The 27,731-nt window shown below is 37.0% G+C and overlaps 1 protein-coding gene across 1 annotated transcript; it reads left to right on the top strand.

Annotated features, from left to right (window-relative positions):
- Window positions 1–121: 121 nt before the first annotated feature.
- mipepa (mitochondrial intermediate peptidase a) lies at window positions 122–27,731 on the top strand. The gene is made up of 19 exons (XM_065281600.2): window positions 122–442; window positions 545–718; window positions 812–900; window positions 1,157–1,243; window positions 1,377–1,440; window positions 1,511–1,693; window positions 1,989–2,145; window positions 2,232–2,280; window positions 2,787–2,847; window positions 2,962–3,014; window positions 3,552–3,705; window positions 3,855–3,932; window positions 4,452–4,656; window positions 5,124–5,233; window positions 5,322–5,396; window positions 6,015–6,131; window positions 16,270–16,391; window positions 19,103–19,176; window positions 27,009–27,731. Exons 1-19 carry the CDS (start codon window positions 299–301, stop codon window positions 27,107–27,109), a joined length of 2,097 nt encoding a protein of 698 aa, XP_065137672.1. The 5' UTR covers window positions 122–298; the 3' UTR covers window positions 27,110–27,731.

Genomic DNA, 27,731 nt, shown 5'->3' with positions numbered 1-27,731 from the left:
ATATTTAAATATTATACATTTGACTTTTTTATAAAAAAATAAATGTTTTAATAATGTTTTAAATTTTATTTATATATTCTAATACTTGAATGTCGAAAGTGCTGTCATGAAAACACAAGTTGTGTTGTTGACTTGCACGCTGTCATTGGAAGGAGCAAGACATGCCTCTTCTTTAAATCGTTAAAAGTTTTTGACTGTAGTGCAGGTCCGTTTGTCAGCATTCGTACATGTTTTCGGTTGTGCTGGTTATGAATTGTCAAGTGTAGTTTATATGTATATTGTATAGATTTGATCGGTAATGTCAATCTACAGACCACTTGTGTGTTTGCTTAAGCATGGCACAACATTAAAAATCTGCAGGACGGTGACCACCTGGTCACCTGTAGGAGCTGCTTTCAATGCCAAAGTCCAGAGGAGACTGGACCTCTTTCAACAAAATGTGGTATGTAACCTTATTTACAAAAAACATTCATCTGTTTGATATCAGTTAGGGGTGTAATGCACAGTACATGTACAAAATGATTTGTTTTAATGTTTTTGTCAGGGGTTGTTTGCTGTCCCGGAGCTCAGCTCGGTTGAAGGGTTCGACGTAATCCAGGACAGAGCCCTACAGGAGACGGAGCATCTGGTACAGAAAGCATGCAGCTGTCCACCAGGAGTCGAGACCGTCGAGACTTTCGACAAACTATCAGACACCCTTTGCCGAGTGGCAGACCTTGTAAACAAGTTCATGGATATTCACTCATTTATTAAAATGCATTAGTGCGAATTTAAGGCTGTATGATTCAAAGATGCCTTTTGAAACTTGCAGGCAGACTTTATCAAAGTAGCACACCCTGACCCATCGTATCGAGAGGCTGCAGAGAAGACTTGTATAAAGATTGGAACTATGGTGGAGAGGTCAGTGTTCTTTACTGTATGGGACAGGGATTAGACTAGTCCTAGACTAAAATAAATGTAAGAGCTGTCCAAACTGAAAACAACTTGCGCTGACATCTTAAAATACATCAGTGCCCTTTGTTTTGCCTCAAAAGGCACATAAGTGATGTTTTTAGTAAGGCATGTTTGTTAAAACTAGTTATATTTCCTAATTAAACTAAGGCTTAAGCTAAGCATTTCTCCAGAAAGCTGATGTTTGTGTGTATTTGTCCCGCAGGCTCAATACAAATGTTGAATTGTTTCAAAGTTTAAAGGACCTTTTAGATAATGAAGAGGTTATGGCCAAACTGGACCCAGAAACAAGGTGTGATAAAAAAAATCGATTTCATTGTTACTACCTGCATGCCTTTATACACTAAGTATTTTACATTAAAAAAAAATTCATATTTCTACTGGCCATATTAAGTTTTCATGTGTTTTTTGTTTCATTGATGCAGAAGAGTAGCTGAACTGTTCATGTTTGACTTTGAGATAAGTGGAATACATCTGGATAAAAAGAAGGTCAGATTATAAATCTTCTTAATTGAATTAACAATCGACTGTTTTTACACATGACTTGTTTCTTTTATAGAGGAAAGAGGCTGTGAATCTGAATGTTAAGCTGTTGGATCTAAGCAATCAGTTTCTCATGGGCTGCCACGTGCCAAACAGAATCGAGAAGCGAGTTATTCCTGAACACATTCACCAACACTTCACAAAAGATGGACAATATATTCAGATCGGAGGCCTGCATGCTGACGTGCCTGATGATCTGGTACAGTAAAAACCATTGCCAAATACAGTACAACTGTTTATTTCATTAATTTACATTGCCCAGGTTTACACCTGCATTAAACATAGATTACATTACATTAATTACATTTATGCATTTATTTAAAGCGTGCATTAAAGTGCATTACAAGGTACACATTTATATCAGTATGTGTATTCTTTGGGTTCAAACCTCTGACTTCTCGGAGCACATACTCTTATAACTCTGTTCATCGTAATGATTCCCGGAGTTAATGGTCTCCTGTTATATTTAATGAGTTTGTGCACATTTGTTTCAGGTCAGGGAGGTTGCATATAAGATATTTCTTTACCCAAATGCAAACGTGATGCACATTCTCGAGGAGCTCTTGACATCCAGAGATAAACTCGCTCGATTGGTTGGTTATGAATCTTATGCACATAGAGCCTTAAAAGGAACCATGGCCAAAAGCCCGGGTAAGTATTATCCCTCATTTATTTACTTTAAAATACCTTGCTTTTGATGAATGCGTGAGCTTAAGACAAGTTTCGTATCTACACAGAATCGGTCATGAATTTCTTACAGCTGCTGACAGAGAAATTATCAGACAGGTGAACTCTTTCTTCATTATTTGTAATTACATTAATTACTTTGTAATATAAACATATAGGGGTGGTTTCTCGGAAAGGGCTTTTCCTAGTCCCAGACTAAAATGCATATTTGAACTGCCTTAATTTAAAATATCTTGCACTGACATATCTTAACATATCAGTGCTATTGTTTTGCCTCAAGATGCACACCAATTGTTGTTGTTGTAGTTTTTACAAACAAACCTTAAAAAAACAACAACGTAAATGTCCTAATATAACTAAAGCCTAGTCCTGGATTAATCTAAACTGCGTCTGGTAAAGCGCCCCATACTGTGCTCAATATTAAGACTTTACCTTAACGTTATAATTTTATTATTATGGATATCATTTTGTCTTTCACCACTAGGTGTCACTGTTGCCTACAGTAGTTTCTGCCTCTGTACCAGTAGGCTTTGAGTGGTTGGATTGTTAATAGTTTAGAAATCATGTACTGTAGTAATTAAGTTGGTGTTTTTGGGTCACTTTAGGACACAAAATGATTTTAAAATGATGAGGGATATGAAGACAAAACTTAACCCCAGAAATACAGTAAGCCTTATTAATTAAAATTATTCTCATTGCTTTGATTTAATGTACAATCTTAAAAGCTTATTAATAATAGCAAGTGTGTGTAGGAATTAATTTAAATATTTTTCTTTGTAGGAATTAATGCCATGGGACCATCCGTACTTCAGTGGTGTTATTCGTGCCGAAAGGTAAAAAAACTAGTGGTGGGCATAGATTAATCGCAATTAATCGCATACAAAATAAAAGTATATATATATATATATTTGTGTACTCTGTTAGTATTACGTATATTAAAACACACACACACACACACACACACATATATATATTTCAAAAAATGTATTTATATTTCATTTTTTTTAATTTATATGTAATAAAGAATATATAAAAATGTAAATATAACTGTTTCCTAAATACTTACATGAATGTGTGTTATTTATATATACATAATAATTACACACAGCACACACTCATACTGTATATTATGCAAAAAAAATCCCTTTTATTTTGTATTCGATTAATCTTTGCACAGCACTAGAAAAAATAGGAGGTGAAAGATGGTAAAATATACATAAATGGTTACAACTCACCATCATTATATTGAAAAAAAGTGATGGAAAAATTGACTAAGACTAAAAGTTCTTAGTATTCGTCCTTTTCTGTTCCATTAAAGACACATAATTAATTTAATCTTTTAATAACATGTATATGTTTTGTCTTGGTAGATTTAACATTGAGCCAAGTCTGTACAGTCCGTATTTTTCACTGGGAGCGTGTATGGAAGGTCTGAACAGTGTTTTTACTCGGTTGTTTGGTGTGTCGCTGCTGGCCGAGCAGCCCAGTGTGGGAGAAGTGTGGAGCGAAGATGTTCGTAAGCTGGTGAGGTCACGGTTCTGTCCTGGAACCGCTCTACGTTTGATTCATTACCCAAATCTCCCATTACCTTGTGGTCTTGAGAGCTTATCCTTAGGATAACTTGAGATCATTTCCTTTTAAAAGTCACATGCTGTTTTGAATTGTGCCCTCAGGCTGTGGTGCATGAAACAGAGGGGTTGCTGGGATACATCTACTGTGACTTCTTCTACAGGGCAGACAAACCTCACCAGGTAGTACTCACTAAATTTATCTATTTTAATGTATTTGTTTGTGGGAAAATTGTAATGTATGTTAGGGGGCAATCGTGTAATTTTAGTGCCACTATTAAAACAGAAATGCAAAACTAAAGTTTTTAAAGAGGATTGCCAAACACTCCCCGTTTTGTATTGGTCAGATAAACGGAAACTCCCACCCCCAAACCTAAATCATTGGATGAGGCAATGTATAAAAATTGTATATTTTTTTAAAAGTCTCTACAATTTTAGAGAAATAAATTATTAAAGGTATATTAAGTTAACATTTTTCTCTGAATATTTAGCTAGTATGGGAGGAAGCATTAACAAATATGACACACAGTATGAACATTTGTTGTGTCTATTTGAAATTTTACTTGTATTTACTACCAGGCACGATAAGCATAGTTTTTGCCAAAATATCGGACTATTGGTATTCATTTTAATGATGATCATAAATTTTGATGTGTAACTCCCCTATTTTTTTAACCATTAGGATGATTTTCCTTCTTTCAGGACTGCCATTTTACCATCCGTGGTGGGCGGCGATTGGATGATGGCCAGTATCAGTTGCCTGTGGTGGTTTTAATGCTGAACCTCCCACACCCCACACACTCCGCTCCCACGCTGCTCAGTCCAGGGATGATGGAGAACCTTTTTCACGAGATGGGTCACGCCATGCACTCCATGCTGGGACGCACACGCTACCAGCATGTGACGGGTACGGCCGTGATCCAAAAATCTCATGGTTTTGTTGTGCTCCTTAGCATTTAGATCAAGGGTCTCAAAAACTCATACCTGGAAATTAATATATGTTCTAGATCAGGGGGTTTTAATCTGTGATATCAAGGACCCCCAAATATGATGAACCCCAATGAGTGAGGGGACAAACTGCAAATGCAGTATAAACGTTTTTGGCATGTATGTAGTAAGAAATTGAAGATGAACCTAAAATAAATATTTCTTCTTTGAAATGTTCTGGGGGTCCCAGATTGAAAACCCCTGTTCAAGCAAGCCTGCGTACAGTCATATTTTAAGCCTTTAACATTAAGCCATGCCGACCTGTATTTGGCTAGTGTTTTACAATACTTGTAGATATCTATCTATTTTTGATTAGTTTATAGATCATAAATTACCATAAGTGTATACAGTAATATTTCAGGATTTATTTTCTCTTTCTTGTTTTAGGAACACGATGTGCAACAGATTTTGCGGAGGTCCCTTCGATTTTAATGGAATACTTTGCGACAGATTATCGCGTGATCAACCAGTTTGCTCGTCATTACCAAACAGGACAGGTACATTACTGTCTGTGTTTATTTACTACAGTTACTTTGTCATTGCCGTGGTTTGGTATTTAATACACATTCATATAATTTCTCGCAGCCTTTGCCACAGAGCATGGTGGCTCGCCTTTGTGAATCCAAGAAGGTCTGTGGAGCAGCCGACACACAACTTCAGGTATCAAAGTTAACAAACAGAAAGATTTACAGCATATCGGTTCAGTTAAGCTTTCCATAGCACAGGTCCATTAGGTACATTAAATGCATTTGATAGACGCTTTTACCCATAGCAACATACACAGTACATTAGAATGTATACATTTTCTATCAGTATGTGTGTTCCTTGAATTCAAAACCGTGACCCTTTGACCTGCTAATGCTCTATCACCGAGCTATTCTGGAGTTATTTATACACTATTGATCACACATAAATATTACTTTTTGCAGATACTGTTAGCTTGATTTTGATGGGGTTTTTTGCTAGTGTTATACAAAAACTATGAGAATATTAAAGGAGAAACTCCAATGTATACTTTATAGTAAAATTAGCCATTATTACATTGTAAAATATATCACATTAACACATTCTTAGTTACTTACCAGTATTTAAAACTTGTAAAATAGAAAATGAGTTTGCTGGGAAAAGCCTTCATATTGCTTTCCTTCAGTATTGGTCAATTCAGACTATTATCAATAAAAAGCATTAAAAGTATAGTTGACTTTATGTTGTGCATCAATTATATACTTATTTGTAAATAACCTAGACACGAATTATAGGTTTCCTTTTGATCTTTAGGTTTTCTATGCAGCCCTGGATCAAGTTTATCATGGAAAACCACAAAAACAATCAACGACAGATATTTTAATAGACATGCAGAAGAAGTATTATGGTCTACCGTACATCAACAACACGGTAAGTGTTAATGATTTATAAATGATAAAATAACTGTAACATTTAAGACTATATGAAGAGTTCAAATGCAAAGGGGGCTAAAGGCCACCTTAGTCAAAAATAACATAATGACGGTAACGGAATGCTCTCAACACGTACTATACAACACGTTCATCAAATATGTGCGAATCAAATCTACTTTATCCCAGCCTCAGGACATTCAGAAATACCCAGGGTCATGGAATATCTGGAATATCATGGAATTTTAAAAGGTCTTTTCTAGGGCTGTCACGTTTATGAAATTTGGCTTCCGGTTAATTGTCTTGTAAATTGTGGCGATCATGACGATTGCCTGTTTTAGTGCTTTGACGATTATGACAATTAATTGTCTGTTTTATTGCTTTAACATTTTATTCTCCTACATTTTTTGTTTGTTCATGAAATAATTTTCTTACACATATTTAAAAGTAATTATTTAATGAATATATCTTTCAAAAACTGAAGTGTTTAAAAATAACTGAAAATAAAAATGCTATCAAAATAAACTATACCAGAGAAGGCCTTAAAAAGTAGAAAATCCTACCAAGGTCATTTTAGGTCATCTGAAATCATCGCAATGAGGTCAAACAATCGCGCCGACCGACGAGATGATTATTTGATCATGGTGACAGCCTTAGTCTTTTCCAGACATTGAATGTCAGGGAATTTAATATTTTTTTGTCCAAGTCACGGAATATCAGGGTTTTTTGTTTGTTGCTTTCATTTTTTGTTTTTCTTTTATGAAAATATAATCTGCTTGTTAACTTGTGACGTAAGGAATACCGTTTCTGGGTCCAATTCTCCGCTGACTACAGTTTAAACAGTTGTTTATTGGCACTGTTTATTCATTTCACACGTTTAAGCTATATTTTTTTTATATACTGACGGTGTACACAGCATTATCCAGGCTCACGGCATCATGGACATAGGTCATGGAAATTCAGCTTTTTAGTCAGGGAGAAGTCAGGAAATTTGACATTTGACTTGAATCCTTAATAAAAAAAGACCTTTTTTTAGGCAAAATCCATTAAGAGTTATAAAAAAATTTGGCACGGTTGCCTTGACCCATCCCCAAGCAAGGTTGTCCCCACAATCTTGCACTCACAATGTATTTTGTTTGATCCGAGCACGCTTTTGTCATAGGATGCAATTGTTTTGAAGAAAGCAGGAAGTAAAGTGCTCTCAGAACAATGGATCCTATCATAATGTTAAGTTTGTGGCTTTTTTATTTTGAGTTTTTTGGGTGCAGTGATACACAGCCCTCTCACATGCCTAACACAGTGCTTAGTCAATCTATCGCTTATGCCACACATTAGAAGGTTTTTACCCACATCTGAAACCCAGGCACGTTATGAAGCGATTACACTAGTCAAAATAACCAGGCCAAATGCGCTCAGGTGTGGTTTGGTTTGGATAGTGTAAGTACACCCTTATTTGCCTAATATTGCCCCAGATTCCTACATTTGTTACAAAATATCTTATATCTTATACAAAATAGTTGAGGGTGAGTAAATGACAGAATTTTCATTTTTTGGTAAACTATCCCTTTAAGCAATCCTTGATGAACATTAAAAGTGGTCTTTCCAATCATTTTAGTGATTTGTTAGTTTTTAATTATCATCCATAAATCAGTCTGATGCAAACAGCAGATCTCAGCAAACGTAGGTGGTCTGTTGACCAGAAATGATCTATTGAAGTTAATAAATGTTTGGGAATCGTTTCTTGGCTTATCCTTAATAACATCTTATAAAACCTTCTAAAGCCCAAAATCACATCAACAAACCAAGGTAGTTTAGTTTTGGCTCTTTTCCTGCCTTGTGGTTTTATAACGTAGTACGTATTTTACAGATGCTACACAGTTACAGGATTAAAATGCTTTTCCCTCCTTCTCCCATCCCTGTTTGGGGACCTTTTCCAAAGTAACAAAGCAAAGATATACTTTGAAGAATTACTCCTCAGGGTGGAAATATTTGAAACTTCTTTCAAAGTTTTTTTTTCTAAGTTAGAGAGAAGAAAGTTGGAAATGTTTCCCTCAGTTCTTTAGCAGCTGTAGAGATGGCCGTTTGGGATCTGGAGCGATTTAAAACGCATATTTTATTTCAGAATGGCCTTCATAAACCATTCATCCTGGCCTGTAATTATGTGGAGCCACTGGGAATCAGGCCTCCCCCATGTCTAAATATTCCTACTCTCTTAAATTGCTTCAGTTGAAATGTCTTTACCATCCTCTTTACCCAACCTCCCCCTTTTTATCCATTATAACTCGCTCTCACGGGAACACGGCTAATAGTGTGCGTGTGTGTGTCTTTCGTTTTGTATGATGCATGTTTCAGTGACTATAAACATTTCTTTAGTCCTCAGAAGAGTGTTAATCTTTATGATTTAATATGAACATTTTGGCTTTTTACAGCATAGATGTGAAAATTAGATTTTGACATTGTTATAAAATTTCAAGTTGATTTCATGATGTTAAAGTTGGCTCTACAATTTTTCTTAGATTTTCCATACTTGTGTCCTGTCGGTTTTATCTTCCTCCAAGCAAAAATATAAAGTCTGACTCACAGACTTAAAGCACACATCTGAGATCTTTATTGGAATCTCTAAGCTTACGTATAAGATACAATATACGTGATTCCTGTCTTAACAAACACCATAGGATTGTGGTGAATGATGGAGTTACTCACCCGCAGAGAGAAACATTTTAACATTTATTTAGCTGTTGTTGCCATTGATTTGGCTTACAGAGACATGTTCTGGAAGATAACGTCAACCATTAGAAACATGGACCAGATGTTGCTCATACATATTTGCTGTGTTCGAAACCACCTTCTTTCATACTATGTAGTAGGCGAAAAGCAGTAGGTGAAGTGTGTAGTATGTCCAAATTCATAGTATTCCAAAAACAGTAGGTGAAAAGTACACGGATGACCTAATACTTCTGGTTATATTTTATCCAATTAGGAAGATGGCGGAAAGCGGCTGTATGCGTGTGTATGGTATTCGCGCTGGTGTGACATGACATGATGACGACGTACGATGTATTAACAATGGCGGATGTACTGTAGTATGTCAGAATCTCATTTATACTACCAGGATTAATACTATACAGTACCTACTGTTTTAATGGTCAGTAAGTAGGTACTTACTTCTCATTCAGTACCTACTGTCACAGTACGCATTTTCTGATGCAGCCATGGGACACACAAAGACACCCAGCGGTTCTTACCTAGTTTGCTTGGTTGCTTTTGTGGATTTACATGGACATTGGAATGTAATTGCCAGACTTAAAGCGATACTCCAGGCAAATATTAAAATTACCCCATGATTTACTTACCCTCAAGCAATCTGAGATACATATGTCCATCATCTTTCAGATGAACACATTTTAGTAAATGGCCTTGCTCTTCCAAGCTTTAGTAGAAAATGGGGATCAGGGAACCACTTCAGACTTCAACCACCAAAAAGTTCATCCATCCTTTACACACGGCTCCAAAGGGTTAATAAAGGTCTTCTGCGAGTAATCGATGTGATTGTGTAAGAAAAATATCCAGATTTCAAAATGTATAACTAGCTTCTGGTACCGATGCCATCTTGGACTCACGAGAGAGTTTCAGTGTAGTGAGCGTTGGTTGCCATAGATACGTTGCATGGTGATTATCGTGAATTGTTCAGGATGATGTCGTTACCGGAAGCTAGTTATTATAGTTTATATATTTTTTTTAATTGATATTTTTCTTACAAAATCACATTGATTACCCGTAAAAGACATTTTGAAGCTATGTGGATTACGTCTATGAAGGATGGGTGCACTGTTTTGGGCTTTAAAGTCAGAATTTGTTCTCTGTTTTCTACCATTATAAAGCTTCGAAGAGCAAGGACAGTGAACTTGTTTACATGCACGGAATAAGTGGATAACGCATATCAAAAATCTACTTATTATAGGAACCAGTTTTTATGCATTTACATGCAAATCAATAAACCAGCTATGCAGAAAACTGTGTTTACTGTGTTTAGGGATTTGGAGAGTTGTCAGGTTTCTCGCAAGCAGTGACGTCACCGCCTATAGTACATAATAGTCGTTTAAATAGTCAACGGGAAATCGGTCTTAAGCTTTACTGTTGTATCTCTTCTCATGTCTGCAGAACCAGTTAATGTATCATGAGCTTTAATTTTCGCAGTTTCAACTGCTTTAGTCCAGCGGAGACTTTTATGCATTACTTTGCGCATAAACATGCGCACATGAACAAAACTGCGAGAAAGCCGGTTAAGGTGTTTACATGCCAAGCGAAATCGGGGTAATGAGCAAAAAACTACATGTGTCGATTGTTTTTTGCTTATGCATTTTATGGGCTTTTTCCTGAATAAAGAAAACAATTTTATGCGTTTACATGACCCCACGTGTTATCAGTTTATTTATTAAGCATAAGACGTACGTGCATGTAAACGCACTCATTTACTAAAATCTCTCCAAATGTGTTTGTCTGAAAGATGATGGACATATGTAACTCAGATTGCTTGAGGGTGAGAAATCATGGATTAATTGGTACTTTGCTTGAGTATCGCGTGAAGAAAACGTGCATTAAGATGAGCATCACTATTAATATTGTTTTTAGGGAACTTAGGGTTCGGGTTTCAACAAAATCTTAATTTTTTGTATTACCGTGGGTTCACACCAGCCGTGTTTGAGGCGTCAAATTTGCATGTGCCGCGTCTAGTTTGCAGCTTGAACAAGTTTACTCACTTCATTCGCAGGTGAAATTCTAGTCTTCGAGGCATTCACGCGGAAATTCGTGTGATGGGAGGGGGTCCTGCGACTCCGCTCGCTTCCTGTAATCACGTCACTACTAGAGCAAGAATCGTGTCTGCCGCGCCACGCTAAACACTTCATTCGCGCCGTGAGACCTCCAGACCTGCATCAACGCGTCTTTACATTGTCTTAACATTGAAATCACTCATGTTTGACGCCTCTTCCGCAGCTGGTCTGAAAGCAGCATTACCGTGGGTTCACACCAGCCTCGTTTGCCGCGTCTAGTTTGCCGCTTGAATATTTTGAATGCATTAGACGCGTGGAAAAAGCAAGCATTTGGCGAAATCCGCTTCTTGTGGGTGGGGAAAGTGCTATGCAGTTGTCTGTTTGCAAGATGACTGATGTTGATCGTGCATTTATCGAGAGAGTTACCGGTTTGTATTTGGTAACCTTACTATAGGGGGAAAATAGTTAAAAAAAACTGCGGGAATGCCGCGGGTCAATAAACATCACGTGACTCAAAAGTGAAATGTGTATTTACAACTTACCAGGTTGCCCAATGTCCTCACTGACACTCTTCCAAGAGAGGTCCTTTTTATTCCTGTCTCTATAGAAATAAGAACTTGTGTGGTATAGCTCCGGGTGACTGCTCATGGACAATATCAAGCGTTCCTTCATGTTGAATGAATGACCACTGATTGGTTAACGCTGTGCGAAAGTCCACCAAAGTTCACATTTTTCAACCTGGGCATCAGACGCAAATTCGTGTGAAATGCAAAATGCACAAAAAGCACAATTTGCGCGTACCGCGCCAGATGCTCAATTCGCGGCATTCACGCGAACTAGACACGCAAATGAGGCGTAATCGCGTCTACCGCGCCACAATAAATGCCTCATTCGCAACGCGAGACCTCCAGTCAACGCATCTTCACATTGTCTTAACATTGAAATCACTCGAGCTTGACACCTCTACCGCGGCTGGTGTAAACGCAGCATTAGAGTTGTTGCATAAATAATACAGCAAATCATGTGGCTTAATAAGAAATATTCATTTAGTGAATTAAAGTACTGCTCTGGAATTAAAATATTACTTTGATATTTACTAATTTTACATTTTACAGGCTGTTTTAAAATAGCATGTAATTACTATAGTATTTAAGAAAGCACGGTACTTTAGCAAGTGTTGTTACTGTGAGGCTTTCTGTACATAAGAAGTTCTTATTAATGTACAGCTTGAAGTGTTTTATGGCCAATCCGCAGTTAATATTTCCTTAACTTGTATAGCAGATAAAGAAGTAGCTGCTGTACTTGGCAGATGTGTACATTTCTCAGCAGGAGAGTCTTTGGGCTTATTGAAGTCATTAGGATACATATGGGACCTGTCATGCTGGTACTGTAGGCCCTTTAGTCAAGCTTAAATGCATCTCACATACTGCAGTTTACATCACCCTGACTCTATTGAGCAAACTAACAGCAGATTGTTAGTCATCATTACCATCTGCTTGTTAAGTCTTGACGTCATACACTGTTTCTGGGTCCAACCGATCTCAAATGCCATTGAGAAATATCAAAAAATCGTATCAAATTGTAAAACTAACAAAAACACAGATCTGCATAACAAAATCTGAGATGTATTCTGAATAAATATTGCTTATAAATGGCTGTTTAAATAATATCCTCTATTGAAATGAGTGGTGGCTTGGACCTGAAACAGTATCCTTACTTCATGACTTAACAAGCAAGCGGAATACATAAGGTCATTAATATTTTATACTTGCATAACTGCAATGCTTTCACGTTGTATGTAGTAGTGACCGATATATCGTAGTATTGCAGTGGCTGATATATCAGCTGATATTTGTAATATTTTAATTATCGGAAGATACACTCACCTAAAGGATTATTAAGAACACCATACTAATACTGTGTTTGACCCCTTTTCACCTTCAGAATTGCCTTAATTTTATGTGGCATTGATTCAACAAGGTACTGAAAGCATTCTTTAGAAATGTTGGCCCATATTGATAGGATAGCATCTTGCAGTTGATGGAGATTTGTGGGATGCACATCCAGGGCACGACGCTCCCGTTCCACCACATCCCAAAGATGCTCTATTGGGTTGAGATCTGGTGACTGTGGGGGACATTTTAGTACAGTGAACTCATTGTCATGTTCAAGAAACCAATTTGAAATGATTCGAGTTTTGTGACATGGTGCATTATTCTGCTGGAAGTAGCCATCAGAGGATGGGAACACGGTGTTCATAAAGGGATGGACATGGTCAGAAACAATGCTCAGGTAGGCCGTGGCATTTAAAAGATGCCCAAATGGCACTAAGAGGCCTAAAGTGTGTCAAGAAAAGATTCCCCACACCATTACACCACAACCACCAACCTGCACAGTGGTAACAAGGCATGATAAATCCATGTTCTCATTCTGTTTACGCCAAATTCTGACTCTACCATCTGAATGTCTCAACAGAAATGGAGACTCATCAGACCAGGCAACATTTTTCCAGTCTTCAACTGTCCAATTTTGGTGAGCTCATGCAAATTCTAGCCTCTTTTTCCTGTTTGTAGTGGAGATGAGTGGTATACGGTGGGGTCTTCTGCTGTTGTAGCCCATCCGCCTCAAGGTTGTGCGTGTTGTGGCTTCACAAATGCTTTGCTGCATACCTCGGTTGTAACAAGCAGTTATTTCAGTCAAAGTTGCTCTTCTATCAGCTTGAATCAGTCGGCCCATTCTCCTCTGACCTCTAGCATCAACAAGGCATTTTCGCCCACAGGACTGCTGCATACTGGAGTTTTTTCCCTTTTCACACCATTCTTTGTAAACCCTAGAAATGGTTGTGCGTGAAATCCCAGTAACTGAGCAGATTGTGAAATACTCAGACCGGCCCGTCTGGCACCAACAACCATGCCACGCTCAAAATAGCTTAAATCACTTTTCTCTCCCATTCTAACATTCAGTTGGAGTTCAGGAGATTGTCTTAAGTAGGACCACACCCCTAAATGCATTGAAGCAACTGCCATGTGATTGGTTGATTAGATAATTGCAATAATGAGAAATTGAACAGGTGTTCCTAATAATCCTTAAGGTGAGTGTATTGTTTTAATTGGCCGATACATCTTTCTGTTTCTTAGATTTGTAATAAAATGACAATTTGATGTCACTTTATAATGAATCTTATTCAAACAGTTCCGCAAGGTTTCATATCCACAGTACACGTGTCATACGTAACAAAGGTATTGATCAACACACTTAAAGGAGACATATCATGCTAAATCCACTTTCTTGGCTCTTAAATGCATTTTGTTGTATATTTGTAGTGTTTATAAGTACATAAAAGTTGAAATTAGTCTCTTCAGGTGCTTTGTTGATATCTTTATATTCTGTTTTGGTCATATTTTCCAACCGGTTCTGATTTTTCTATTATCTATTACGTTTTTTGAACAATTACGTCACAGTATTTGCAGCGGAACTGCTAAATAAGGACATCGACTTCCAGCCCAACACTACGAGCAATCCGCCATTTTATATTTCTCGCTGCGATATTGTAGTCCAAGCTCAAGGATGCAGAAGTTACGAGAGCGTAAGAAATGTACTCACATCTGTGGGTAAAGTCATTTTTCTGTGCCCGAGGCACTTTAAGGATAACTACTTCACCAATCTCCGCCAGTATAAAGAAGGATTTGCCGATAAGACTTCGTCTGATTGAGGGGTCAATTACTTCTTTCTTTGGAGACGACGAGCAGAGCACTTCGGTAAGCAGTTTATAACTTAAAGTAAAAAAGTAAAGTACACGGTGGTCATGGTTTAGCAGTGCTGTTTCTCACTCCGAAGGCTGCAGCCTGCGGAGATCGCTTTTGGGCATCAAGCCTGGTTTAAGTTAACTGAGCATCACATTTGCAAGTCATGAGCATATTACAACAACTTACGATTAACTAAGAATAATAGTAAACTTTATAATTGTTAATATTCTGAAATAAGACCGTCTTGATGACGTATGCAGCCTAGATATGCGACCTCCGGAGGCTGCAGCCTCAGACCATTGCGATACCTCCATATGAAGACGTTGTTCTGCAGGTTCGTCGTCTTCATTTTCCTCTCAGTCCGTTTCCGACTCTGGCGCGAACATATAAGGCTGGATGGACAAGTCTTCCGTTGTTGACATTTTGTGAATAACGAGTAAATAAAAAGTTTCTGTGCAGCTAGATAATCGTATCTCTGCTATAAAACTACAAAAATGGCCGAACGGGGTGGAGTTTAACCGAGTGTCACCTCTGCAACCTGGAGAGGGGGCAGGGTATGACGTGCATTTAAAAAGACAGTACCAAAACGAGTTGCTCTCAGATGCACATCAGAAAAGGGGTAGAAAGGGGGCCTGTGGGGCTATAATAATGAGGAATTCAGACCCAAGCATTGCAGTTTCGCTTTACATAGACCACAAATAGATGATTTATATGTAAAAAGGACAGATTTAAAAGCATGATATGTCTGCTTTAAGTTCAAATTAAAATGGATTATTGTACATGTGCTTTTTAAAAGCACTACAAAGCATAATTTGAATGCCAGTTTGTCTTTTTTCATTCGGTCTGTACCCTCAGCTAAGCCTCTTTAGCCTTGGCTATGGCATTTAACTGTGATTTAAACCGATATTATCTTATGCCAACAGACTCGGTTGCCCGTATGTACTGCCCTCGTACGTAGTGCGCTCGGCTCATTTCCTGCAGGGATAATGGTAACAGCGGGTGTCTAAGCACGTCTCCATTCCAGAGCGACGTGTTTGAACCACTCGCCTCTTTAAACAGGATTCGAGCCTGTGTTTATATGCTAAAATATTTCCCCGACCAAAAACATCACCTCCGTCTTCATTGTATCTCAGAGGAAAGCGACCACGGAAGAGGGCCTTCACAGTGCCCGGTTGTTTTATAAACTAGGAAATGGATTATGTAAATGATAAACAATTTAAACAAACACTCTAGCCCTAGGTATTAAACTTCATTATGTAACTACTGCACTGTTTGTGCTACAGGAATAAACGATACCTGAAATTGTATGGCTTGTTATGGAGCGAGAGCGAGCTGGCATATGATAAAAGCACTGACTGACTTACTTTAAAAGAGGTACCCAAGCCAAATCAAGAAACCAGGACATCATGGAGACTTGTTGTGACCTTCTTAGAAACCCCTTGGCAACCACTTAGCAACTCCCTGACAACTTTAACAAGTTTGCACGGGCAAGCATGCAATGCTGACTCTGAAAATGAAAAAATCTCTTAATTGTCTTGGTCCCGAAGGCATTGTGTGGCAATCTCTTCCTCTGACTCTTTCATTTGACTTGTCATTACTTTACCTGCACCTGTCTCTGCAGGCCTGGCAGCTGAGGTTCAGTCATCTCATTGGCTACGGGGCAAAATACTACTCGTACCTGATGTCACGTGCCGTGGCCTCTATGGTGTGGAAACAGTGTTTCTATAAGGATCCCTTGAGCAGGTTTGTGAGCTGAATTCATAATGATTTTAATAATTGCCTGTTACATCTTGAAGTTTAAATGAGTGCATGAAATCGAATTCAAATCACTTGACAACTTTGTATTGCCACAGGTTGTTTGGGTGGGGCGTATCAAAGGGCTCGTCCCTATTTAAGTCGCTAGTGGGCTATATTTGGGTCATGTCCATGAACCATTAAAATACTAGCATAATTTGTTCACCTTCATTCAATCCCAGATGTACAATGCTGTGCAAAAAACTTAGGCTGCCACCGCCAGATTTGTTGTTTTAGCAAAGTTTTAATGTCCATTCATATTTATTTTACCCCTTTTTTTTAAGATACAAACAGAAAATACAGGAAATATGTACACAAAATTAAAAACTAAATGTCTTCTTCAGGCATCAGTCAGTATTTAGTATGACCTCTCTTGGCACGAAACACATCTTGAGCTTTTTTGAAGAGACTGAAGTCCTGAAGTCATTCGATTAGAATTAGAAATAAGGATTTAATTTCATTTAGGTTTAAGAGATCCTGCAGCTGCCTGCTATTGATCAAGTGAAGGAGAGTTTACCCTAAATACTTGAGACTTTATGTTTTATACAGTTTTTAATACTACATACAAATTTCCTGTATTTTCTGGTTGTATTTTAATAAAGAGACAGATTATAATAAAGAGAAATAATTATATATGATCACTATAACATTGCAAAAACAACAAATCTAATGATAGCATGGTGGTCTAAGACTTTTGCACAGTACTGTATATGACTTCCCCCTCTTTAATTTTTATATTTGTAAGCTAATGGTTAATTTTGTCATTATTTACCAACAGCTTGCAGCAGAGCAAGCGCCTCTTTTGTCGTTAATAAACTAATGTGAGGATTTATTAAAGACACACAGTGAAAAATTTGCGCTATGGTGTGTGGACATAGTTGTTTTTGTGACCGACCATATTGCATTTGTAAGAGTTTCTTTCTTGCAGGCAAAATTGATGGAAGAATTAATCCATAAATAATAAGGAATTTCAAAAAAAAAAAAAAAAAAACTAATTATATAATTAATCACGCAACGTGATTTTCTTAGGTTTGCGCTTGTCAATTGACTAGTATTTCCTCTAGGGGTGGCTCGATATGTTGGCCGATGATGCTTGCTTCTCAATAAATTACGGTGAAATGCCGCTACATCCAAAAGCCAGAGGGCGCTCTTGTGCAGAAACTCAATATGGCCCGCAGAAAAAGAACGATTACACACGCAGCTCCAGGAAATGGCTTAAGGATATAGACCGTTTCAGCAGTAACAGCATAAACAAGCCGCTATCGCGGTCTGCACGTAACTTCCGGTAAACTCCGCTAATAATAAATAACAACAAAGTTCTTTAAACATAGTTTATTTATATAACAAGCAAACAAAACAACACATAGATTACCTAGGAAACCAAAACATTTGTTATTTTCGATGAGGCATTTGTTCAAGAGATCAGTTTAGCAACTAGTCATTAAAAAAAACGAAACCGGAAGTAAGGTTCGGATCCAGACGTGTATCACGTGCGTCCTATAAAATTGTCTATATTTATTTATTTATTTTCATGATAATAAACAATATATATAATGCTTAACATAAAGGACTGCCCGGTGGCCCGGGGCAAGTGTGAGGCCAGTAAAAAGTATTGTCACTTGCCCGATCGGGCCAGTGCTTCACCTTCAGTCACTAAAATATATTTTCATCAATGTATATTATTTAACATCTTGGAAGCAGACATTTACTTGGGTAAAACACGACACAAGAAACAATGCAATATTTTGCACAGTTTGCAGTCAGTTTACAGATAAAGCAGAAAAGTTGGGAGCCTTTTTCATTGGAACATGTCTGTTAAAATGCAAATGAGCTGATCTCTGCTCTAAATGGCAGTGCATTGGTTGGATAGTGCAGATTAAGGGGCGGTATTACCCTTTTCTGACATCACAAAGGGAGCCAAATTTCAACCTATTATTTTCACATGCTTGCAGAGAAAGGTTTACTAAAACTAAGTTACTGAGTTGATCTTTTTCACATTTTCTAGGTTGATAGAAGCACTGGGGACCCAATTATAGCACTTAAACATGGAAAGAGTCAGATTTTAAAATATTTTATCAACTTAAATAGGCTTTATGCCCAGCTGCACTACTTCCTGAACTTCAGCCAGCTCCTTGTTTCCTGTCTGCCATTATTGGACAAACTGATTAATCCAGGTGTGCCTGACCTCAGTAGTCACAACAACAATAATCAGACACACCTGGATTAATCAGTTTGTCCAATAATGGCAGACAGTAGGCAAGGAGCTGGCTGAAGTTCAGAAAGTAGTGCAGCTGGGCATAAAGCCTATTGTCTCGCATTAAGTGAAAAATAAAATAAAATAATTACTTCAACACATACAAATGTAAGCTTTTTCTACCAAAATTGTTCACTTTACCAATTAAAGTAATTTTTTAAGTTAATCCAATTTTTTTTTTTTTTTTAACACATCGAATACAGCCACAAAACTTTATTTGAGATTTTACGGGGTGTTTAAAAGCACTTTCATATCTAAACTACTCCTCTGTGGTTTTGTTCTCAAGCACTTCCTTTTGTTTACGCTGTTTTGGACACGTCAAGTCATTCGAGATGGTTTACAGGATTGGACTGTGAGACTATGCTGGTAGCGTAAAGTAAACCTGTGTCTCCTCACGTTGTTGCAGGGAAACCGGAGAGCGTTACCGCCGAGAGATGCTGGCACACGGGGGAGGGAAGGAGCCCATGCTGATGGTGGAAGGTAAGCAAACGATCTGCTTTCAACTGACGGCAGAGTTCACGAAGACCTTAGTCTTCGTACAAAAACATTAGTCGACGTCAAAGGAAAAAAAGATTTTGGCCGATGTCTGTGTTGACAGGGAACTAATAGCCATGTAGCTATTAGGTTATTGCAGTGATGGCAAATTCAAGTAGATTTTACAAAGTACTATTTCAATTTTATCAATATTTGATTTCCTGGAATTGAACCCACAACCTTTTGCGCTGCTAACGCGCAATGTGTTACCGCTAAGCTACTGGAAACCCTCAATGGTGAACTTGATGATGGTCCTGCTTTATTTTCCCATACTTTAGCCACTGTAGTGTTTTTTTTTTTCTTAAACGTTCTGGTTCAGAGGGGTCTCAGCGCACCCCTTTCCACCCCCTCTTCCTGTATGGCGGCCTTGAAGGACAGGGATATTGGAACAGGAGCCACCCTTGAGAGCCAGGCTCCTCACTCGGACCTGGCCGGCTCCCAGGCCGCCTCTGGTGCTGAAATGTCCAGACAGGATTAGATGGCGTAGTGGGACGTATCAGGCTGACGGCTACGCTGACTGAAGCCCTGTGTTCTCCAGCCATGGGCGGCACAGAGATGTCTTTCATGAGACTCGCCTTTCCCAGGGACTTTTACTTTAGCGCTAAAGGTCAGACTGAAAGATAATGCGTGCTGGGTCGGGATATGTGTAACACTTTGGTACATGTATGGACTGCAGATATGAGCGCTGGAGGGTTCAGGTTCAACGTGATTTGGATGTGGTTTATTTGATCGGGCTTCAACTGAAAGCGTTTTTTTAAGCTAGAGTACTGTAAACACTCAATTTCTGCATTTTTTGTGTTTGTCAGCATGACATGACTGTATTATACCATGCTGAACTTCATGATCTGGTTTTTTTTAAGATGTTTCAATGTTTGCGTGAATCATCATGTTAGTAATAGCATGTCCCACTGCAACGTCTACATGTTTTTGACCTGTTTCATGAAGCAGAATTGTCGAAAGCCCTGTAATTCTTGAAAGTTTTTATGAAGTTTTCAGGCCTTTTTAATTACAAAGTCAGCAATGAAGTCATTTCAGCCTTCAGGTAGATCACAAGGTCATGGCTTACAACTCGTAACATGTCTCAAATAGTTACAAACCCCAGCACGGAGTAACCAGAAAATCTCTTCAGCTATCGGCTGTAATTATCTTCTTAATCTTCAAATGTTGCTCAACCCATTGAAGCCCAGGCAGTATGCAAGAAAACCAAGATTGTGAAACATTAAAGATTTCCATTGCATATCAAAAGACTTTACTATTATATAGTACTGTATAATATTTAATGCGTATTCAGTATTTGACCTCTCGATTACCCTGTGCTCTTTCACATAAAACCCAAACCAGAGCAACCTGCGTCATGTTTCACCATGTCTGGCTTTGCCTACATAACCGCACAAGATCAAGGTGTGGCGCGTACGGCAGGAGCCAAGGAACGGTGTTTAAACTGGGATTAATTGAGAAGAGATGAGCCCGGCTCACTTTGATGTGGACTATTTTCATTCTCCTCTAATCGTTGTCATCGGCTATTCTGACCAATCAGAGAGCGAGCACTCATCCTCTTGTGCTCTGTGAATAAATAATTGCCATAGAGATAAGCTTGCCAGGCATTTGAAAAGACATTTAAGGCCATTGGTTCTGCGGTTGACCTTCAATAAAAGCACACACAGCTGGGTTATCAAAAGTCCAAGAGTGCAGAAAGTCCCTTTTGATTTGGAAACAATATGTAATAGAGCTGTGTTGAATAGTGTGGTTTTTATTTCATTTTATATTTATTATTCCTGACTAGCGTTTGATCATATTGAAATTATTCCAGAGTGGTGTGCATTAGACATGATTAAAAGTTTTGTTCATTATTAGTTGACCTAATGAAGATATTATAATATGCATTATATACACAATACAATGCTGATATAAGCATGATTCAAACCTATTGTTTTGTATCAGGATGCTGGTCATTCAGCGATCAAAACACAAAAAATACATTATTTTACAAATTTCCACAGGACAAAAAAACTCAGAAATCATGGATTGTTAAAATGAGAAGGGACATATGACCTAATTTTGAGATAAGAGCAACGCAAAGTGTACCTGTTGGCTAATCACTTATTTCTAATGTTGTGAGCATGCTTACTTTTCTTTAAAACACTAATATAGTGTTAGTACATACTAAGTACATATATTTCCAATTCATACAGATTACAATTAATGCAAGGCATGAATACGTTAAAAACCTTTAACAATAGCTTGTTATCAAGTCAATCAAGCGTTATTAATTCAAAGTTCATGACTCGAAAAATATAACGGAGAAAAAACATCTTATGATCTATACAAACTGGAGATGTACACTTGGTTCTTGTCATAAAATATTGCATTGTTGCACTATATTGGTGTTTTTAAGAAATGTAAACATGCTTCTAACATGAGAAATTAGCGATAAGCCTACAGGCTAATATCCAAAATAGATATTATTCAATTTTTACAATTAAATTGTATTAATATAGCGCTTTTCAAAATTGGTAATTGTTTCAAAGCAGCTTTACATTAAAGAGTAACTAAACCCCAAACCAACTTTTTTTAGTTAATGATCTGTAAGAATGACGCTTTATTAGTGCTGTTCATTGATTTTAGTAAGTTTTTTGACATTTGGATATAAAGTGTTTCAATACTACAATATATGGTGTAAAAACGTCTGAGTGCTGCCCTCTTGAGGTTGAACGGTGGCTACTGCAGTTGAATTTTCCTATTGGATGTTGGGTCCAAGAAATGACTCGTGACGTAAGCAGGTTCAAGCTCACCACGCCCTTGTTACGATCTCACCACACACTTGATACGAGCTTAGTTCGTCCCCTCTATCTCCGTTGGGATCTGCCCACTTTTCTTGCATTTTTCAAATATTGCAGTGGGTGGAGTCAGCCTCTGACCAGGGGTTTAGTTACGCTTTAATAGAAGCAGGGAAAAGCACAGAAAATCGACAGATAGCATAACATAATACAGATAGCATAACATAATACAGATAGCATAAGCAGCAAAATTTGCTGCGGCTATGAATCAACATTATAAGCGAGCGTATTAATAATATAACGTATAGAGGAGGGTAAGTTAAGTTAAGCCAATGACGGCTGACTCTCTGGGTTTAGCCAGGGGAAAGTCCTAGGAGAAAAAAAAACCTTGAGAGGAACCCTTGGGGGAATGTCCTCGGGGTCGAGGACGAGACTGGGAGAGAGAAACAAAATCACATGTAATGCAAGTGTCACACAGAGATATCAGCTTGGTTCCAGACAGGCTAACTATTGCGGCATAAGTATGTTACCCACAGTTTAGGATTTAGCAAATTGGGGGCCCAAGGCGAAGGTATCTATTTGTCCCCATCTGATCTTTAAAAGAAAATGAAACATGCCAACTCGATTGACTAAGCCCAGAAGCCCCACTGTCATCGTTAATGCAGGTTCAGTTGAAAACGGTGGCAAACTTTTTACCGCAATTCATTTTGAAGTGTTCATGCTGATAAGGTTATGTAAACAATGCGCTCTTCTCATCTCAAATTAGGTCATCCGGTCCCTTCTAAATTTAACAATCCATGTTTTTTTTAAGTTCTTTGTGCATTGTACAAAAACAATGTATTTTCTGTGTTTTGATGACTGAATGGCCAGCATCCTGATACAAAACAATAGGTTTAAGCGCACAATCTGGACGTCCATCCATCACAGCCTCGGTTTGGGATAAACATAGCAGCGGCCTGAATAAGGCAAATAGACGCATAATGAGATCCACATTGTTCTGAGTTATTGACTCATTTATTGAAAGTGGTGTTATCAAAATAATGTGAAGTCTAATTAGAAAATGAGTTCATTCTGTAAAAATGTCTTTTTGTTCTTTATTAAGAAAGAGGGGAAGCAAATGTTTCGCCCATTGTTTTGAAATAAGGAAATAAACTATTTATAACATTTTTGCACTTTATTCACTTTTATTAGTACACATTTATTTTTTCAACACTACTGTATAAAAGAGCTCACATGCAAAAACCTCCAAGTGTGTCTGACATGTTTTGTAAAATAGCATTTTTTTTAAGATTCTTAATCGATTCTACCAACAAACTGGTGACCTGAGGCCAGGATTGACATGAAAGTATTTGATAAACCTATATATCTCATTTTTGACGGAGGTGGCGTTTAGTGGAAAAAAAGAGATTTATACCTCATCTGAAAGTTGAATTAATACAATTTCCATTGATGTATGGTTTGTTATGATAGGGCAATATTGAGATACAAATATAAAAAATCTGGAATCTGGGCGTCCAAAAAATGTCAATATTGTCCAAATAAAGACCTTAGCAACTGCATCCACTCACAAAAATTAAGTTTTGATATATTATACGAAATGTATCAAATATTTTTAGTTTGCTCATAAAAACATCTCTCCAGTTATATGTCTTCATTTGGATATTTTTGATAGAAAAAAAAGAGAAGCCTGGATTGGTCACTAGTCTAAATGTCCTTAAGGGTGATTTCAGGAAATGACTGTCATTATGGAAAGTGGCTCTGATGCTTTAGACGTCTATTTTAAAGCTTCAGCTCAGTTCGGATCCACTGTGTGCTTTAATATTTATATTTTTATAAGGTTTCAAACCATAGATTTCTCACAATACAGTCAATCAAGAATGTGGCAGTTTATGGCTATAAACGATAACAAACTTTCTGCATGTCACTCTCATGCCTAAATCAAATAATGCAGATCGGAGACCAGCAGGTTGTAGCATAAAGATATTTAAAACCGATTTATCTAAGCAGGGCCTGGTGCTTTTTTCACTGTTGTTTATTTGGTCATGTCTTATCTTTCCAAGAGATCAAAATAAGCAAAAATCAGCTAAAAATTGCTTTAACTTTTTACATTAGACATTTAGCTAAGCAACTTTACATTTGTTGTATATACATGCTAAACGGGTACTGTAGCTGCTTATTTCACTACTTGCAAAACATAAATATAGACATAAAAGATGTACAAAACATATTACATTATCATTTAAACAATATTGGCATGGACAACAGTCATTGTTTAAAAATATTTGCACTATTGATTGATTCGATTTAAGCTTTCCGTAGGATGACCTTTTATTTATTCATGCATTTATATAGATGTACGTACATATTGTGTTTGTGTAAGCTTAGTATTTTTTATTTTGGTGTGTGAACTTGAAGCCGCTGCTCTGTACGAGACTATGTGTATGTTCGAGGTGACCCATGGAGGAAATGGGGTGAAGGGAGGAGGGATTATTTACATTGGCAGCCCTTCAAGGGGAAATGAGCGGACTTCAAAGCATTAGCGTGGAGGAATATTGAAAAACGACTGCACACAGTTTAGCAACACACTAATAGTTCACCGAGCTGCGGCGCAGATATGACAAAATGTTTTAATGTGTGGAATGATGTATTTTTAAAACGAGACACTTGGATGAATTAAACCTTCTTCAAATAATGCATGTCGATCAGTTTAGAGAGTAAATACCATAATTGTAAAATATATTTTGTTTAGTATGGGACCAATTAAATCACAGGTAGTCAATATGTTTGAGTCATTTGTGTGGTAGTGTACTCATAAATGTTGACAATTTGACCTTAGTATGTGGGTAATTACTTAATTGCATGCACATTTGGTGTCAAAAGTCTTTTTTTTAAACATTTACATAAATCATTTATCCAAACTGACTTACAAAAATTAGGAAAACAATGAAGTGATTTATCTTAAAGAGGCAATACTACATGAAAAGTGCTATACAAAGTTTTAACAATTGCTTGAGACCCTACAGGCGGAGACCACACAGAACATACTTTAATGTATCAGATAACATCATTTAAAGAAAATATGAAGAGTTTGGTTCCAAAACGCAATAAATCCATTTTGACTCATTTGGGTAAAAATGTGTTTTCCATACCAAGAAAGTGACAAGATGAGAACCACTATTTTCTGTTACAAACGTTCACATAGCATCTTTAGGTTATAATAACATAAAAAATTCAAATCCATCATTTGATTTTCAAAGATTTATTATAAAAACTGATAATTTTTTGCAAAATGCTATAAATCTATTGAATCAATATATGAAGAGTTTGGTTCCAAAACGCAATAAACGCCATTTTTGAAAAAAATGAGTTACTGCCAGAATCAGTATTATATCAGGTCAGTATTAAAAAGCAAATTCTTAATTTTACGCAAACTCCAATATCCGCCGTGTTATTCTCTCATCTTTTCTCCCTTTTTTCCCAAAACGCAATAAACGCCACTCCTACTTTTTTACAGAACGCAAAAATCCGTTCCAGAAATTACAGCGCACCATTCACGCAATGTAAACAAAAAATGGCGGCGCGCTGAGTACACGGAGTCCTAGTTTTCCTCATCTACTTTTTACTTCGTGATCAACAAACAAACAAAAACAAAATAATACTTTAATAGCACTGATAAACCTGTGATGGTTTTCTGTGACGGGAAAGAAACGTAAGAAATCTAATAATTTACGCAAGAGGCACTCGTGAGACGGGTGCTTGTTTGCCCGGGCCGACAGCATCAAGTTTCTGTCATGATAACACATTGACCCCAGGGGATCTTATAAAAAACTTTCCATAATTTTACTCAAAGTCAACGAAAATCGAGCAGGACCAAAACATTTTACAGCTGATCGCTGTGAAAAATGCTAAGCGACGACATCAAGTATAACCGCAGCAATGACAGTGATCTTAATATGACAAAGTAAGTGTTTTGATTAATGACATTAATGTTTATTTTTAATAAGTGTGTACAACTAGTCAACTAAATGAATATAACATGGCAAAGATGAATGCACATTTATATAGGCTATTGATTCAATAGATTTATAGCATTTTGAATAAAAACTTGTCATGGATTTATTGCATTTTGTGGAAAAAATAATCCGTTTTTATAATAAATCTTTGAAAATCAAGTTATGGATTAGATTTTTTTATGTTTTTATAACCTAAAGATGCTATGTGAAAGTTTGTAACAGAAAATAGTGGTTTTCATCTTGACACTTTCTTGGTATAGAAAACACGTTTTTACCGAAATTTGTCAAAATGGATTTATTGCGTTTTGGAACCAAACTCTTCATAGAAATGTGCATTCATCTTTGCCATGTTATATTCATTTAGTTGACTACTGGTATACACTGATTAAAAATAAACCATGGCATTAATCAAAACACTGTCATTGCTGCTGTTATACATGGGATGTCTTAATCTGATTTTTTTTGGTCCTGCTCGATTTTCGTTGACTTTGAGTAAAATATTGTAACGTTTTTCATAAGATCCTGACATGGTGTTTGTCGTGGTTTGGGAAAAAGGGAGAAAAGATGACAAAATAACACGGCAGATATCGGATTTTAAGTAAAATCAAGAATTTACTATTTAATTTTGAACAGATAACACTCGAAAAATGGCTGGTTTATGTTTGACCCATAATGGGTAAATATTGGACAGAACACGTGCTGGGTTATTTTAACCTAACTGCTGGGTTATTATACCCTATGGTTGCATAACAACAACCCAACATTAGTCAATTTTTAACCAAGCACGTGTTCTGTCCAATACTTACCAATTATGGGTCAAAAATAACCCAGCCATTTTTAGAGCGAATACTGATTTTGACAAATTTTTTATGGCGTTTATCGCGTTTTGGAACCAAACTCTTCATATATATTACAATAACGTTCATAGTGCAGATATTGGAGTGTGTGAGGTTATAACTAAAATGTACCCCTCTTGTTTCATGCTCAGGCATGTTGCAGAAAAGACCCTCCGTTGAAGACTTTGTCAACGCTCTCGTCTCTGACCTGGAGCCTGACTTTGAAACGTTCATCATGGACTCAGAGGGCTGAAAGATGTTTCGGGAAAATCCTAGATTTTCATTTCTTATGTTGGACAATGTATAACTTTATCTGCCTCAATGGGAGGAATGTATGATACAAGATCAATGATTCATAACCCATTACACTGTAAAAAGTGAAAGTTGGATCTACTTAAAAAATTACTTCAATTTGTAACACTTGAAGAGAATGAAAAATTTGAAAATCATGTTTAAAAAAAATTTTTTTTTTAAGTTATTCCAGCTTTAATTTTTTACAGGCTAACATGTTTGGGCCACATTTTATAAAAATCATAAAAATAAAAAATATATTTAAAGAAATTAAAGCCTGTTAAATTAGTCTTTTTATTTTTATGACAAAAAATGACTTTAATAAACATTATTCAGAATAAAAATTGTGGCAAAAAAGTGAATAGTTAGAAAAATAACACCTCAAGGCATTTTTTTAGATAAAATTTGACCCAGTTTTTTGTGAGATGTATAGGTAAGTACACGGGTAGATTAATGTTGTTGGATAAACACTGTATTGTTTTTGCTCTGTCAGGCCCCCGGCTGAATCTAAAAATATACCATGTTTGTATATGACAAAGCTTGGATAATCGTCAAATGATTCTGAAATAAATGGTTTAAAAATA

Source organism: Paramisgurnus dabryanus, chromosome 8 (genome assembly GCF_030506205.2).
Source record: "Paramisgurnus dabryanus chromosome 8, PD_genome_1.1, whole genome shotgun sequence".
Taxonomy (NCBI): Eukaryota; Metazoa; Chordata; class Actinopteri; order Cypriniformes; family Cobitidae; genus Paramisgurnus; species Paramisgurnus dabryanus.
Note: the sequence above shows the minus strand (reverse complement) of the source record. Positions and strands in the feature narration are given on the sequence as shown.